This window comes from Metopolophium dirhodum, chromosome 1 (assembly GCF_019925205.1).
Source record: "Metopolophium dirhodum isolate CAU chromosome 1, ASM1992520v1, whole genome shotgun sequence".
Taxonomy (NCBI): Eukaryota; Metazoa; Arthropoda; class Insecta; order Hemiptera; family Aphididae; genus Metopolophium; species Metopolophium dirhodum.
Window position 1 is genome coordinate 103,280,894 of NC_083560.1, and position 15,624 is coordinate 103,296,517.

General features: G+C 29.0%; 1 protein-coding gene across 1 annotated transcript; it reads left to right on the plus strand.

Moving 5' to 3' along the window:
- Positions 1 to 505: 505 nt before the first annotated feature.
- Positions 506 to 15,136, plus strand: LOC132933485 (uncharacterized). Its single transcript, XM_060999755.1, has 4 exons — positions 506 to 643; positions 10,038 to 10,201; positions 10,819 to 11,010; positions 14,709 to 15,136. The coding sequence occupies exons 2-4, from the start codon at positions 10,118 to 10,120 to the stop codon at positions 15,072 to 15,074; spliced, it is 642 nt and encodes a 213-aa protein (XP_060855738.1). The 5' UTR covers positions 506 to 643; positions 10,038 to 10,117; the 3' UTR covers positions 15,075 to 15,136.
- The last annotated feature ends 488 nt before the right edge of the window (positions 15,137 to 15,624 follow it).

Sequence of the window (15,624 nt, forward strand, 5' to 3'; positions counted from 1 at the left end):
AACCTTTTGTACTTATTATCTACTTTGGCATTGTTTGGTATAGAAACACATATTGTACAGTGATCTGTGATATCTGATAGTATCACACCCGAATTAGTATTACTCATTTGGTTTTCGTTACAATTAATAAATATGTGGTCTAGACACGAATGATTAAAACCCGCAGGTAATCTAGTATAAACATTTATGAAAGATTTGAAACCACATTCAGACAGTAGATTTAGATATTTATTATTTTTTTTTTCTTGAACACCAACAATATTGATATTCATGTCTCCTGCAATAAAGGTTATCGTGTTACTAGGTATAATTATTTTCTTTAATGAGGTCACTTAATGTTTCGATAAAGACATCATTATCAGTATTGGGTGACCTATATACACATAGTAAGTTAATTGGAACAACTGTATTGGGAAAGTGTAATTTAACTATATTTGAGTCAACGAAATTATATTCGAAAAATTCTAAGCTCAGGTAATGTTTGACAAAAACCATTACACCATCATTTTGATTTCTCTTTATGGATGAAAAGAACAAGGTATGCAATCTATTGCATAGTTACAAGATAATACATTATGCCAGGTTTCAGTAAGAATAATTATATCAATATTGTTGAAGTACACAGATATACAGAAGTTAAAAGGTAAATAATTATATAATCGGATATATATAATAATATAATAATATAATAATAAGTATAATGATACGATGTACAATAGTGTTACGACTGTTACGAGGCGTAATATAAATCAACGACTAACTATGTATACCCGGCTACACTACGCAGGACATATATGCTGTAGTATATAAAAATGTATAGTCAGCGTCTGATGAACTACAGTGTGAATATATTACTTATACACTACATTATATAGGGTGTTTTGTTTATAATTCCAACAAATATCATTAAAAGGAGCTCATCAAAGTGAGCATTAACACTTCTTATATTACAACATATTATATTAAGGTAGTTGCTGTTGATATTATTTAAACATACATATTCATTAAATGATTCGTAATAATTCGTTTTATAATTCAAGTATCCCTTACATAAATTTTCCATTACAAATTATTTATTTTTTTTTTTTGAGTGCGTGTTTATTAGGTAGAGCAAATTAAGTTAATTTTGTTAAGGGCAGTTCACTGTCTACTAGAAATGCTTTCGAGTTATCATTTTTTTTTATAAATAGCTTTGTATCTTTAAACCAAACATATCTATATCCCGATTCACGAGCAAATGTTTTAGTTTTAAAGAATAAATTTCTGTTAAACTGAGTTAAGTTATCATTTACATAAATAGCATTATTTTTCCACTCAGCATCAACATTACTACCTGTTAACTTGGTTTTCCTGGATAGGTCAATCATTTCTCTTTTGTTTTGTTTTATAGTTAACTCCGCAACGATTTTACTTAGCCGTGTATTGAGTTTTGAGTGAACACGAAACGCATTTACAACTTCGATTTCCAATTTTAGAGATGTAGCAATTTTTTCCACTGTTTTCTTGCAATTTTCATTATTTATTTCAGGAACACCAATTATTTTCCACAAAGTTATCGAGAGCTTTTTGTTCTAAATTATTCATTCTTTTTTGCAAAAAATTAAGATCATTACGCAGATTATTATTTTGCTCCTTTAATATTCTATTTTCTTCCCTCATAGTGTTAACTGATTTCACAAGTTCTTGTATTTGACTACCAAATGTATCGAACTTATCGCTCATAAAATTGACCGAGTCAATGAGATTTCTGAAAGATTCATTTGTTAGCACTTGATCCTCTTTAATATCCGCATGAGTGATTATAGGCGTTTTTACATTTGATACAGAACCAATTTTGTTTTGCACTTTTAGACATTTTTCTAAAAGCCGTTTCCCTTAGCGCAACACAACCAAAATGGTGAAAGCCATTACAGGTTGAGCATTTTATTTCATCTTCATCAAAAACATCGTCATTACATATTATATTACATAACATTTTACAGCAAATTCGAAATAAAACGTAATCACTAGGTAAATGACTATTAAGCGTTATTAATAATAGTAGCAGGCATAAAACGAAAACACGTATGACAGTATTAAGTACAAAGTACGTAGATAAGCGAGCGACGCGGAGCGAGAAACCTCCTATCGTCGTGGCTGCTGACGATAAACTTATGCGCCAACTAAAATTAGGCAGTGGTAAAAATATTACTCCAGAGTTAAGAAAGTTTGCCCTTACATTACATTATTACTCTCCATCTGCGTATTTATACATAAGAAAAATATTTTCAAAAGTTCTGCCAGATATTAGTACTATCAGGAAGTGGTACACAACAATTAATGGCTTACCAGGATTAACGAGGGAATCTTTTCAAGCTATTTCCATTAAAGTAAATGAAATGAAAATCATTGGTAAACAATTATATTCTATTATATGTCTATGAGTCAATAATATTATAAAGTTTTTTATTATCGTGCTTTGTAGTACTCTTATCATACAGCGGTAGACATTATAATATTAATCATGGCTAAATATATTTAGCCATGATATTAATATTCCGGGGCAGTCCAATTCTTGAAACCGTGATAAATTTTCAATAAAATTCTTTTACGAATTACGCATGAAAATAAATATTTGGTATTCTTGAAAAAAGGTATGACTTTAGTCGGACGAAAAACACTGGGTAAATGTCGGTAACAAACCTTTATCGCATGATAAATTAATATAATATATTATGGGATAATTTACAAATATAATAATTATATATTATGTATCATCACTATCATCATAATACCATATAATACTATGGATAATAGAATATGCATAATACGTATATTTATTTTGTTTTCATCCCTCTTTTATTGTAATTTTTTTTTTTTTTAATTGATCATGAAGCCCTGCCGGCTATTAGCTGTTTGTTTTTTGGTTTATAGTGGAGAAATTGTAGGTTTGTAAATACGTGTGTTTTTTTGGTTTGGCAGATTTTTTTAGTGGGCACCCGTAGGTATCTGCCATGCCTGGGTGGGGGTTGGCGGCACTTCTCTCCGGACACCGTGACCTTCCCGAAGAAAAATGCCACCTGTGGACGGGTTCGAACCAGCGCGCGGCGCCGGGGTCCGTCGCAACCATCGCCTTAATCCGCTCGGCTACTCCGTCCCCCTATTGTAATTTTTGTATAATAGTTTAAAGATATATATTATTATACTAATGGCTAACATTGAAGAGATGTCAATTTGGTTCACTATTGATAATGTTCGTGAATATGAAAATTTAATTTACGAAAGATAAATGCGAAAAACAGAACTTATAAGTGGTCCATTGTCATTGTCCTATCGATTATTTATTAAAAACTACCGACTTACAAAAGATCTTGTTCTTTAATTAATCGAATAATTAAGACCAAATATCAAAGCAAAACGCCGTGCGTTGTCTATCTATTAATTTAAATACAAAAGTATGTGCTTAATCGGTACTTAATCAAACAAATATATTTATTTTAGACTCTAAGCAGAAAACGTTCGGTTTCTATTAATTAATTAATAAACCACCTATTTCATATTTGCATTTACAATTTACAGCGAATGGTGAAGTACCCTTGATAGTTGGGTATTTGAAAAAAAAAACTAAAAAGCCTTGACTGGCAAAATAATTACGTTTATAAGTACAAATCAAAAATAGTGAAATTAGTATAATAGATTTTTTAATAGCAGTTAGTCACAACATTAGAGAAAATGTTATTAAGTTATTTTAATTTTTACAAATTTCTTTAAAAAGTACAAATAACAAATGTCAGTTATTGGCAATGCAGAATTCTGATTTCAATTTGCAGCTAAACTTGTATATTACCTATATAAATATATAATAAGTTATGTATAGTAGGTAATTTATAAGCACATAATATTAGTAAAAATGTGGGTAAGTGGATGTCGCTCTGCTATAAAGTAGGTTTCAAGTGGGTCACTGTCACTGTCACTGTATATAATAGATGGTATTAAATTTTAATTCAATGATATAATATCATTAATCATTATATACGAAAAACGATTCTGAGCGGTGACGGTTTGTCAGTGTGGATATTTTATATTATATTTATATTGTTATTACTATTATTACTTATTATCAATACGGTATGTTGAATTAATATTATAAAATTACAACAAGATAACTAAAATCGTTATTTTTGGTTATTTAACATGTAATTTCCTTCAAATATGAACATAAAATAAATATTTAAAAAAACCGTGATTTATATGTTTGAGATTTTTCGGTTACAGAATAACCTACTTACGTGGAACCTTGTTGTAAGTTTTCTATCCTTAGCTACAAAAGTTGAACATTTTATAAATTTTTAACTACAAAATAATTTTGAAATTTCAAATTTGAAAAATGTTGTCAACAATTGAACTTTAAATACTTATAAAAAAAAATTGTGCATAGGTATGTATTTTTAATATTTTTCAACTGCTATTTAAGCAATATCAGGAGCTTTGTATTAAATTTTCAAACTTTTTGGCCAAACAAATAAAAATAAATAAAATAAATTCTATTCAGAAAAAAAACTAAAAAAATTTAAATTTGAATTTGAAATTGTTCGTAAACAGCTCAAAGAATGTCAAAATATTTTTAAAATTTTATCAAGTATAAGAATTGATACAATAAGTTAATGTTATAAATCTCAAGTGTCTACGGTTATTAGTTTTTGAATTACAACAAAATAAAAAAATCGGTACATGAAAAGTCAAGTGAATATCCAAAAAAAAAAACCAAATAATTTAATTTGACTTTTTATAGATATTTTTTTTTTTAAGTAGATAACCTTATAAGGAATCTTGTATTACATTTTAAAATCTTAGATTTAAAAAGGAAAATTTTTAGGAATTTCTAGCTCTAAATAATCTGCACATTTTTGTGATTTTTAAGCCTTTTGTCAAAATTCAAACTTTAAATTCTTATAAAAAAAATCGTGACTATGGAATTTTAATATTTTTTAAACATCATTGTAACAATACATTGAGAGCCTTGTATTAAATTTTCAAGCTTTTTTACCCAACAAATAACATTTTATGGACATTCATAGAAAAAAACTGAAAATATTGAAAATTGATAATGTTCGTTAACAGCTCAAAACAAGTCAAAATGTGTGCACAGCAAATGATAATCTAAATGTTCATTGAAAATTTCATGTATTTACGTTCATTTGTTTTAGAAGTACAACAAAAACCAAAATCGATTTTGTAGAAAACCGATTCTGCGTAAAAATTCCCATTTTTCCTTAATTTTTATGTTATTTTTCCCGGTGCTTTAAAAACTACTGGGAATTTTAAATGGTTACCTCCCGAATGCACCAACTATATTCACTTTCCCGTCAAACAAGATACTGTTGAAGAAAATTGAAGCAATTTTACTGCTTCAAACCGTGATAACATACACAAGAATAAAATTATAAAAAAAAATATTTAAAAAAAAAAACACACTTCATTGTAAAATCAATATCTACATTCATCACTCCGCTCAGAATCTAAAAATGCTATTGAATTGGTTTTAATTTGTAGGTACTCATTTAATTATATATTACTTTATAAGATCTAATACTTGTTTGTTTGTATTTTCCTCAGGTATTTGTTAATTTATATATTTTTAAAATATTTTAAACAATTACACTATAATAATAACATAGGTAGTACCTATATGATTAATGAAAAACAATGTTTTATGTAGGTACTTACCTATTATTATTGAAAAATATGATATAAAAGTACAAAAAATGTGGGTAAGTGGATGTCGCTCTGCTGTACAGTAGGTTACAAGTGGATCACTGTAATGGATTGTGTTAAATTTAAATTCAATGATATAATATCATTGTGTAAGAAAAACAATTCTGAGCAAAAACGGTCAGTCAGCCTATGATATTACTAAGTATATTTGATGATATTATTGTGAATAAAGTAATTTATATATTGACTTATTTACGCGGAACCTTGTTTAAAATTTTCAATCCTTAACTAGAAAAGTTGATCATTTTATAAATTTTTAATTACAAAATAATTATTACATTTTAAATTTGATAAATTTTGTCAAAATTTGAAATTTAAATGCTTTTAAAAAAAAATTGTGCCTATGTATTTTCAGTATTTTTCAACTGCTATTGTAACAATATAGGAGCCTTGCATAGAATTTTCACGCTTTTCTACCCAACAAATAAAATGTTATTGATATTTATAGAAAAAATAACTAAAAAAATTGAAAACTGACAATGTCCGTAAGCTCAGAAAGAGTCAAATTATTTTCAAAATTTTATCGTGTATAGAAAAAGCTAATAAAAACATTCAGTGAAATTTTCAAGTATCTACAGTCATACATGTTTTAATTACAACAAAATAAGAAAATTGTTACATGAGATATCGAGTGAATATCAAATGTTGTAAAAATATGAATTTCAAACACTCATAAAAATTTAATTTGACTTTCTTGTAGACATTTTTTTTTTGATAGAGGTAGACAAACTTATGGATAATCTTGTATTACATTTTCAAATCTTAGATTTAAAAACAAAAATTTTTATGAATTCTCAACTCAAAATAATTTGCTAATTTCCGTGATTTTTCCATATTTTGTCAATTTTTGAACTTTAAATGCTTATAAATACAAACTGTGACTAAGGATTTTTAGTTTTTTTCATCTGCCTTTGAAACAATAGCCTAGGAGCCTTTTATTAATTTTTCAAGCTTTTTTACCCAACAGATAAAATTTTATTGATATTTATAGAAAAAAAAAACTAAAAAAAAGGAAACTGAAAATGTCCGTAAACAGCTCAAAATAAGTAAAAATGTTATGGTGTGTAGAAAATGCTAGTATAAACATTCAGTCAAAATTTCATGTACCTACGGTCATTTGTTTTAGAGTTACACCAAAATCTGAATTTTCAAATAACGAGGTATATCAAACCTGGGTTAAGTTTCTTAAAATTTTAATGAGTTCACCAAAATTCGCCATGAGGAATTTATAAACATAATTTTCAATAATGTGTATTTAAAACAACTTTTGATGTGATCGATAATCAAGGTTTTACAGAGAAACTGGATTTCCAGTGGTTATTGGTTATGTTGACTGCACACATATAATAATATGGCAATCATACCTCTATCAACTAATATAAATTTGAACTAAAATCAATATCCAGAATATATTTATGTGAAACGTAAAGGTCAGTCAATATTCAATTATTAATCTTTTAAAATTATTTTTGTCTTATGTTTATATGTTACATAAAAAATAATTATTATTATAATTGTATAAGTACAAGTATTGAAATGAATATAATTTATATTTCTAAATATTGACACACGTCTTTAGATTGCGATTAAAAATTAAACATTTTGAATGTTAATGTACTATTACGATACTCATGTTTGGAATAATAGTTTAATTTATGTTTTCTAATAAATAAGTTTGCTCTTCCATGAGTTGCTTTCTTTTTATAATATTTGTCTTTAAAGGCTCAGTCAAACACAAAGCGGTCTGACCGCACGGACACTAAAATAATACAACCACGTGAATAGTGCAGCGTACCCCATAGCAGACTTTCTGTTTGACCGAGCCTACTAATGTCCAACTTCCTTTTTGCAGTGTCACCTAATCTAATTGCAGTTTAATTACTTTCACAGTTTCACCTAACCTGACTGCAACAGTTGTTTTTCTTTTAAGATCTAGAAAACGTAGACAATTAAATTGTTTATTTAATGCATTCAATTACAATTATGATTTGGTTGGAGCTTTGAGTATGGACCTCAACTATTTTATACATACTATAAAAAATCAATAATATTAACAAATTTAAAATTAAAAAAAAAAAATTGCTCTGCTATAAATTATACTTAGTGCGTTTTGTCACTATAATGTTTATGTTTATATTACTTTTAACAACAATTATAAACAAGAATCTAAGTTATCCCATGTACCTACTACTTAGTATAGGTACTTAAGAGGACGTGGTATCCGCATGTATTGTCTCCGTTTTACAAGACTTGTGTGACTTGGTGTGTAACATACCAAAATGGACGTTCAGCAGATCTGTTTATAGATCCATTAATTTAAAAGTTAGAGTGAATTCACCTCTTATAAAATTTAAAGTTCAGATTATTATATCTAGACAACCTCACTGGAATTTTATTAGATTTTAATTTTAAAGCGAGTTATGAGTATTTTAAGATGTACAAACAATTTATATTTTTAAAATACTCATAACTCACTTCAAAATTAAAATTAAATAAAAAGCCCATAAGATGGCCTATCTAGGCAAATAGATAAAATTGATCATATTCTAATAACCTTACCTTAAAATTTTATAGGAAGTCATTTTAGTCTAATTTTTAAACTACAACGGAGCTAAATGTGCAGATATGCTGAGCGTAAAAAATTATTATGTATTACTATTATTATTATTATTACGCACTTATAAGTATTAGATAACACATGCGTATGCTACGTCTTATTAATAAATGATATGTGTCTTATACTTTTATGAATATGAATGATAAATCTGTGAAAATATTACTTGACTTAGAAGCAACATCTGAGAGCGGTTGAACATTTTCATTATCATTGGAAACTATAATACAACAATTTTAAAGATTAAAGTCAATAATTTATTTTATAGTTTTTTTTAAATTTGAATGGTAAATCTTAATTTGAATGAAAACATTTTTGGAATTTACAAGTATAAGGGCCATATTCTCAAATTCTTAATATTTTTTTTACTACTTCAGAACTGTGGCGGCAAAAACTTCTATTTTTAAATTGAGAAACCCCTTTTTTATTGAAATTTATTTAGCTGATGATTTTTTTTGAAAAATATGTTGATGCATCAAAAAAAATTGCAGTTCAAAAAGTCACCCTGTATATTTATGATAGATAGGTAACTACAACATTTTTATCATTTTTATCACATCAGAGAGTTCTATATTATAACATTGTGATGAAGTGCTTATATTTTTAATAGATATACATTCAATGTTGTCAGAATATGATTCTCACATGGAGTTTTTGGAACATATTTCATTTGTAACTAAACACAGCACAATATTTAATTTACAATTTTTCATTTCAATGAATATTTTGGTAGGTATGTTAGTCAAGTGTCATAATTTCTGACATTGTTATATCTAGACATATAGTTTCACATAGATCTGGCATTATATTAGATATTAATTGTTTAGATATTCAAAAAAGATACATTAAATTTGTATACAAATCACCATTCACCAGTAATCAAACAAAGTAATGTTACGTTAGTAAAAAAAACCAAAAATTTTCTGAAACATTAAAGAAATTTAACATGTTAGGATTACTTAGAACAAAATTGTTCACTTTAGTGTAGACTGTAGAACTAAGAAAATTTCTAATAACAAAAACTTGTGGTAGGTACATTAAGTGAGATCATTAATTGTAATAAATCTGGACTGTCTATATGGCCATTTAAAAGTTTAAACATAAAAAATGCATGAATAAAATCACGTCTCAATGTAATCATATTAAACAGACGTTCTATTTCAGAAATGAGTAATGTCGTGACTGGCTAGATTAAATTTTTGCCCTAACATACAGAGTATTTTTTCAATTTTATCTATTTGCTGTTTTATAAATTTGTGTACCTACTTACGTCCTACACTGACGTAGGTCGTAGATCTTGATCGAGGAATGATCTTTATAGCACATAAATATTATTTTTTATTTTTTTTTAATCATGCGTATTTATAATATTGTACCTATTATTTAAAATCGCTGTCTTCCGGTTCAACAATCCATGTGATGTACCTAAAGAAAAAATTCACAAAGCACTATAAGTTAACTTTAAATTGCTGGGTTGTTAAATTTTTTAAAACCTGTCGGTCCCACACGAACCTGGTTTCTAACTAAGAAAAAATACCCTAACAAAATATATTATAGTATAGGCTGAGTATAGGTAATATTTTCCATTGTTTACTTATTAAAGGTCCCCGTGCGTATTATAGCAACGAGCGTAATAACAAGGTGTTTTATCTTTTATTTATGTTTATAGATGTTATTCTTCGTTTAAGTGCCCCAGATTTGAGATTCAATAATCACATTATAATCTGTGATTGTACCTGTGCTGGAATAATGTTTCAGTCAAGATTCGAAGGAAAATTATTCACAGCATTCTTTAGCGTCGGCAGCCATCCGCTGGAGAATTGGGCCGTTCAGGTTAGTGTTCAGTCCGTTAAAACTGTACAGCATTTTATAATATATTAACCGTTCACTAAGTAAAGCACAATACCTAGCTAAAATTATTATTTAAAAAAACATATTTTATGAATCACGTGTGTTATGAAATAAATAGGGTATTCAGAATAAAATCAATTTATCACCCATCCAATATTAACTATAACAAATTTGAAATTATCATCCAAACGGTACAATTTATAATGTAACTACAATTTGGTGTAAGCTATTAATACATTTATGTTATAATCATGGTTAAGAATTGGGAAAAATGAAAAATCAATTGAAATATAATAAACTTGTGCATTGTAATTTGTAACCATTTCCACGCTATACTTAATATTTAGGTACAATACTGTTCTACTCGTACAGTCGTGCACTGCAGGTTCGAATCACATTTTATTAATAGATGAACATCGTTCTTATACGTATAGGTACAATAACTGTATGTAATTTATAATGGCAAACACCGAAGAATGTTTCCATATTTTTTTTAAAATAGTGATGTACCTAAGCTGAATAAGTAAAATGCTTATAAAAAACAAAACCGGGTCACCTTTATCGTATATTGTAAATGGTCATTGCTTCTGGTATATCAGTGCAAAGGAGGAGAAATGAAACAAGTTCAAGACGATCAGATGAAGTCCAACGTGCTCCAGATCCAGTCAAAAAACGTGAACGCCTGTTGTATAACCTGTCCGATGAATCCCAAAGATTCGATTGGTATTCGGCTGCCATTCGTGACGTTAATAGTGAAAAACCTCGGTCAATTTTTTACATTCGAGATCACAGTACGTAAATATTTATAAGTAGGACTAGAATTTTTAAGTATTAAAAAATTGTTAAATATGCTTTGCATTTACCAAAATATGCAAAATATGCAAACTATTTTTTTTTCTTCATAACATTAAATATTTTTTACATAAAATTCTGAAACTAATTAAAACAGAAACTACTAATTAGTAATTATTTATTATTTATATAGAAATATTATTAATCATAATAAGTTATTATTAAATTGAATATTACATTCTATAATGAAATGTTATTTCAAATTATAAAATACACGACAGGCGATTGGAACGAAAAATGAAGATTTATATTGACCAAAAATTCTTTCCACATCACATGATGTTGTTAGAGCATATTTAAATGACACGATTTGTCTTAGAGCTAAAGTAATATTAACGTTTTCTTCATCTTCCATTTCATATTTACCATTTATAAGGCTCCGAAATTTTTAAAGTGTTCTGAATTCTTTATTTTCTTTAGTACCAGACTGTTTTAGTTTTTACCAGTTTTGCTACCATTCCGTTACATTTAGACAGTTTATCTTTCACATATAAAATAATTTTAAAGCTCTCATCAAGAAATAGTGTTTATTTTTATAAATTTGTAATTGTTCGAGAAAATAAAATTACTCTATAAATAAGTTAAATCATTTTTTTTATATTCATCTTCAAACAGTTATTTTGATTTTGTAATATATTGACTCTCAGAGATGGAACTACATAATGTGAGTAAAGGTGGAATTTTCAGCGAAACTCATCGTTAAAAGGGCCTCATAATAAAATGTTGAATTATTTAAAATAATTTACTAATTTAAAAAAATTCCGTTGATTGTACTACTTAGTAGTTTTATTGAATTGTTAATGACATTTTACTGTAACAAATGCTGAAGAGACGTTCTTTAAACTTAAATTAATTTGATAAAAAATTATTGCAGAAGCACTATGTATCTATGTCCCAAACACACCTTAGTGACCTTTAGCTTAGCGATATTATTTCAATAGGAATTTGTGTGCTAAAAAATTGAATTTATCATTGTTAGGTAAGACGTTTGCTCAAGATCAAAGCAGAACAAAATTGTTTTTTTTTTTAAGGTTTAGTGTATTTCAGAGGGATATGGAAAAATACTTGTCGATTTTGACGATTAAAGGAAGGTTTAGATAATATAATGAACCAATTATTTTAGTGTGGCTACCGTTAATAATATTTTTATATTTTTAATTATATTTATAATGTTTAAGCAAATTAATGCTCTTACAAGTTTTTATCATAATACTATAGCATGTGAAATTTATGTATATAAAGAATATAATACTATATGTTTATAAAGCAATTAAAATTTACGGTTAATAGATACTATTATGTAGTATATCACGGGAATGACAATTTTAATGAGGTTTGTGGATAAGAAATTTGATATAAAATGAATGGTTATTATGGGAAGTTTGTTGTGAGTTTGTTTAAAAGGACAGTAAGTAAAGAGGTTGAGGGTTTCATAAGGTTTTGACTTCGCCCGAAATTCTTGACAATGAACCGGAAGTATTGAATGTTGGTTGGGCGGCTGTTATGCTAGCGTATGATGGGCTGGCTGTGGTTTTGATCAGTGGCGTCATTTCAGTTTTTGAGAGGGGGGAGGCAAAACTTTTGACCCACCCAAAATAAAACTGAAAAAAAACCCTTCGTTAACAATTGCATTTTTATCTCAATACAAATAGCCTTCATACATAATTTTATACTTACTAGTTAGTATCAAAGGTTACTATTATAACTTATAAGCATAAGTTTGAGGGATAACTAAATAATTAATACATATTTAGAGGGATACTTAAATATAGTACCTATTAGCTACTATATGAAGGCCCAAAACTAGCCCATACCCGGCCCGACAGCGACCCACTAATGACAGGGGAGGGGGGGGGTTTGATTCGTGCCAACGTGTTGAGTTTGAAGTTTAGCTTTTTAGTTTATTTGTGGTAACTGTGGATTTAGTCACTTTTTGAATATTATGTAACCTAATTTACCTGTATGTGTACGAGATCATCTTCTAGTCGGTAAGTGCACTTATCAATTAAATTATCTTCACCGCATTTAACACATCTAGGCTGTTGATTACTGCAGTAGTTACGCGTATGGCCGTATGTTTGACATGACTAACATTGGGGTGGACTTCTTTGTTTTGTGTCCAGTAGTGGACTTTCGATCACCACGACAGAGTAGAGCAGTGTGTTTATGTAGAAAATGTCTTGGTTGTTTTCTTGTTAAAAGCCAGTTCGACGTGGAACAGTGGTAAAGAGTGATGATTTTTTTTGATATAAACCAAGCGTGACGGAGTGTCCTAGTTCGGCCAGTGCGTCTGAAATATCATTTAGGAGTGTAGAGTAGGTAATGAAAATTTCTAATTACTACCTTGTATTAACGCTTGCAGTGTGGCTGAAAGTTGTGCATCGGTGTCGCTTAAATAATCGATTATAATATTGTAGGTTATGTGGTTTTTGGGCTAGACTATTAGAAATGATGGTGTGTACTTAAATGAAACATTCTTAGTAGTTAGTACATATGCGTGAGATTGACTTCTTATTGAATATTGAGAAGTTTGAGACGTTCTTTACGTAGATCACCGGGATTCGATAGGTTGGGCGCGACTTCAGTTTGGGGTAGTTGCTCACAACCCGCTATGTTATTATTAGGTAGTAATACCTCGGTTTCAGTCTCGCTGCTTGCATTGACCAGTGCCACGTAGCGATTTTGAGAATTACTTGTTTTTTTTTCTCATCTTGTTGAGATATGCTGAAGGGCAAGGACAAAAATGCCGTTTTGATTTATTTGTAGGTATAAGGTGATCGAGGTTGTCATGTTTGGTAGCCCGAAGCACGGTGTAGTGTAGGTATAAGTATAGGTAATAATTCGAAACGTTTCGTGTGCAACAATTATGCTTCGAAATTTGTGATAACGGAGCGCAATTTGCACGAGTGTACCCGTGGTAGCAGTTGGCACTGTACTAATAATAATATTAAAATCTTAAAAACATATTTGTTTATTTATTCTTGCAATATTGGTTCATGTAAGTAAAACAAGTTATTAATTAGTTATTAGTTATTTCTATCAACCACAAGTGAATTACCCATCTCGGTTTCATTTATCCCCAGTCAACGCCGGGCCATACAGACATACAACTAACCTAACCTTCGAATGTAGGCACGTCATTTTTAAACCTTCCTTTAATCGTCAAGTATTTTTTGATTCTATATCCATCTACAATACACTTTACCTTTTATACATAATATTAGCTGTTTTCCGTGGCTTCTATTATAATGCTCTTACAAACCGTCCGAGGTTCCAAATATTATGTGGGCAAAATTTGATGCCAATTATTCGTCAAAAACTTCAGATTTGCATATGTGCCATTTAGATATAACCCGACTAATAATATCTGTATTAGCTGATTGTCTAATATAATCTATCTATCTATTGTTTCCGTTATGCATCTGTCGAAATATTCTCAATCGTTTTTTGACAAATTCGGCCAAGTATATTTCTGGTGTATAAACCTCAGCGTTAGGTACACTTTGCCTCTAGGCCTCTAATATATAATGGCTATTATACTCAACTTAGAAATATAATATTTCTACTGATGGAAATTTACTGAGTTCTCTGTATCTTCTAACACTTCTTCCTCGCCCTCAAATGTATGCGTAAACAGATTTTGGACAGCGAAAACATTCGCCGGCGTTTACGCATGAGCAGTTACCATGTGAAAAAAAAGTTTAGCACGTTCATGATCACGATGCCGGTTTCTATGGACATGGGTTGGAACCAACTGCACATGAACTTGGCCGAGTTCACAATCACCAGTTTTAATACGACGTATGTGGAGACAGTCTGCATTAAAGTGCACGCCAACTGCCGGCTGAGGAGAGTATATTTTAGTGACCAGTTGTACAATGAAGATCAGCTTCCAATGTCGTACAGGATGCACAGGACCATGGACGTGCGGGAGAAACCGAAGTACTTGCTGAGAAAAAAAGCGGCCAACGTTGACAAAAAATCGACAGCCGACAAGTTGTAGAGCAGACTATTAATGAATATTATCCTACCAATAAACGTCTGACTGTGTGGAAAATGTATTGAACGTGCACTTGTGATATACCTACTGATATCAGCAACGTATGCAGTGTTTCGATAATATGTAATATTGTGTAACAAACGAAAAAGTGTAATTTTCTTATAATAAAATATAGGTAAATTCTATAATATTACAATATAATGAATAAGTACTGATATACTTTTGGAAAGACATATTATATTATTTTAAGGTGAATACAAATGTAAACGTGATTGGAAATGGATCGTTTATAAACAGTTAAAAATAGACAATTATCAAATTGCATGCCAGTCTAGTAATTTTGCTTGTTGTAAATTATCATTAATGTGTGTGACTATAGTATACGATTTAAGATTTTGGACAGGTGTTGTATTATGGTGCTTATTAAATGCAAGTTGTCTAATAATTAGACTTTTTTCTAAAAGTTAAACACATTATAGTAATAAATAATAATTAAATATTAGTAGATAACGATATACATTAAATAATTATCTATATTGTATATAAACCTTTA

Bases quoted from the DNA above. Each gene is read 5' to 3' on its own strand.
- LOC132933485 (XM_060999755.1), top strand. From the start codon at position 10,118: ATGTTTCAGTCAAGATTCGAAGGAAAATTATTCACAGCATTCTTTAGC. The intron at 10,202-10,818 runs GTTAGTGTTCAG...CTGGTATATCAG, and splicing joins TGGAGAATTGGGCCGTTCAG to TGCAAAGGAGGAGAAATGAA. The intron at 11,011-14,708 runs GTACGTAAATAT...ATGCGTAAACAG, and splicing joins TTTTTACATTCGAGATCACA to ATTTTGGACAGCGAAAACAT.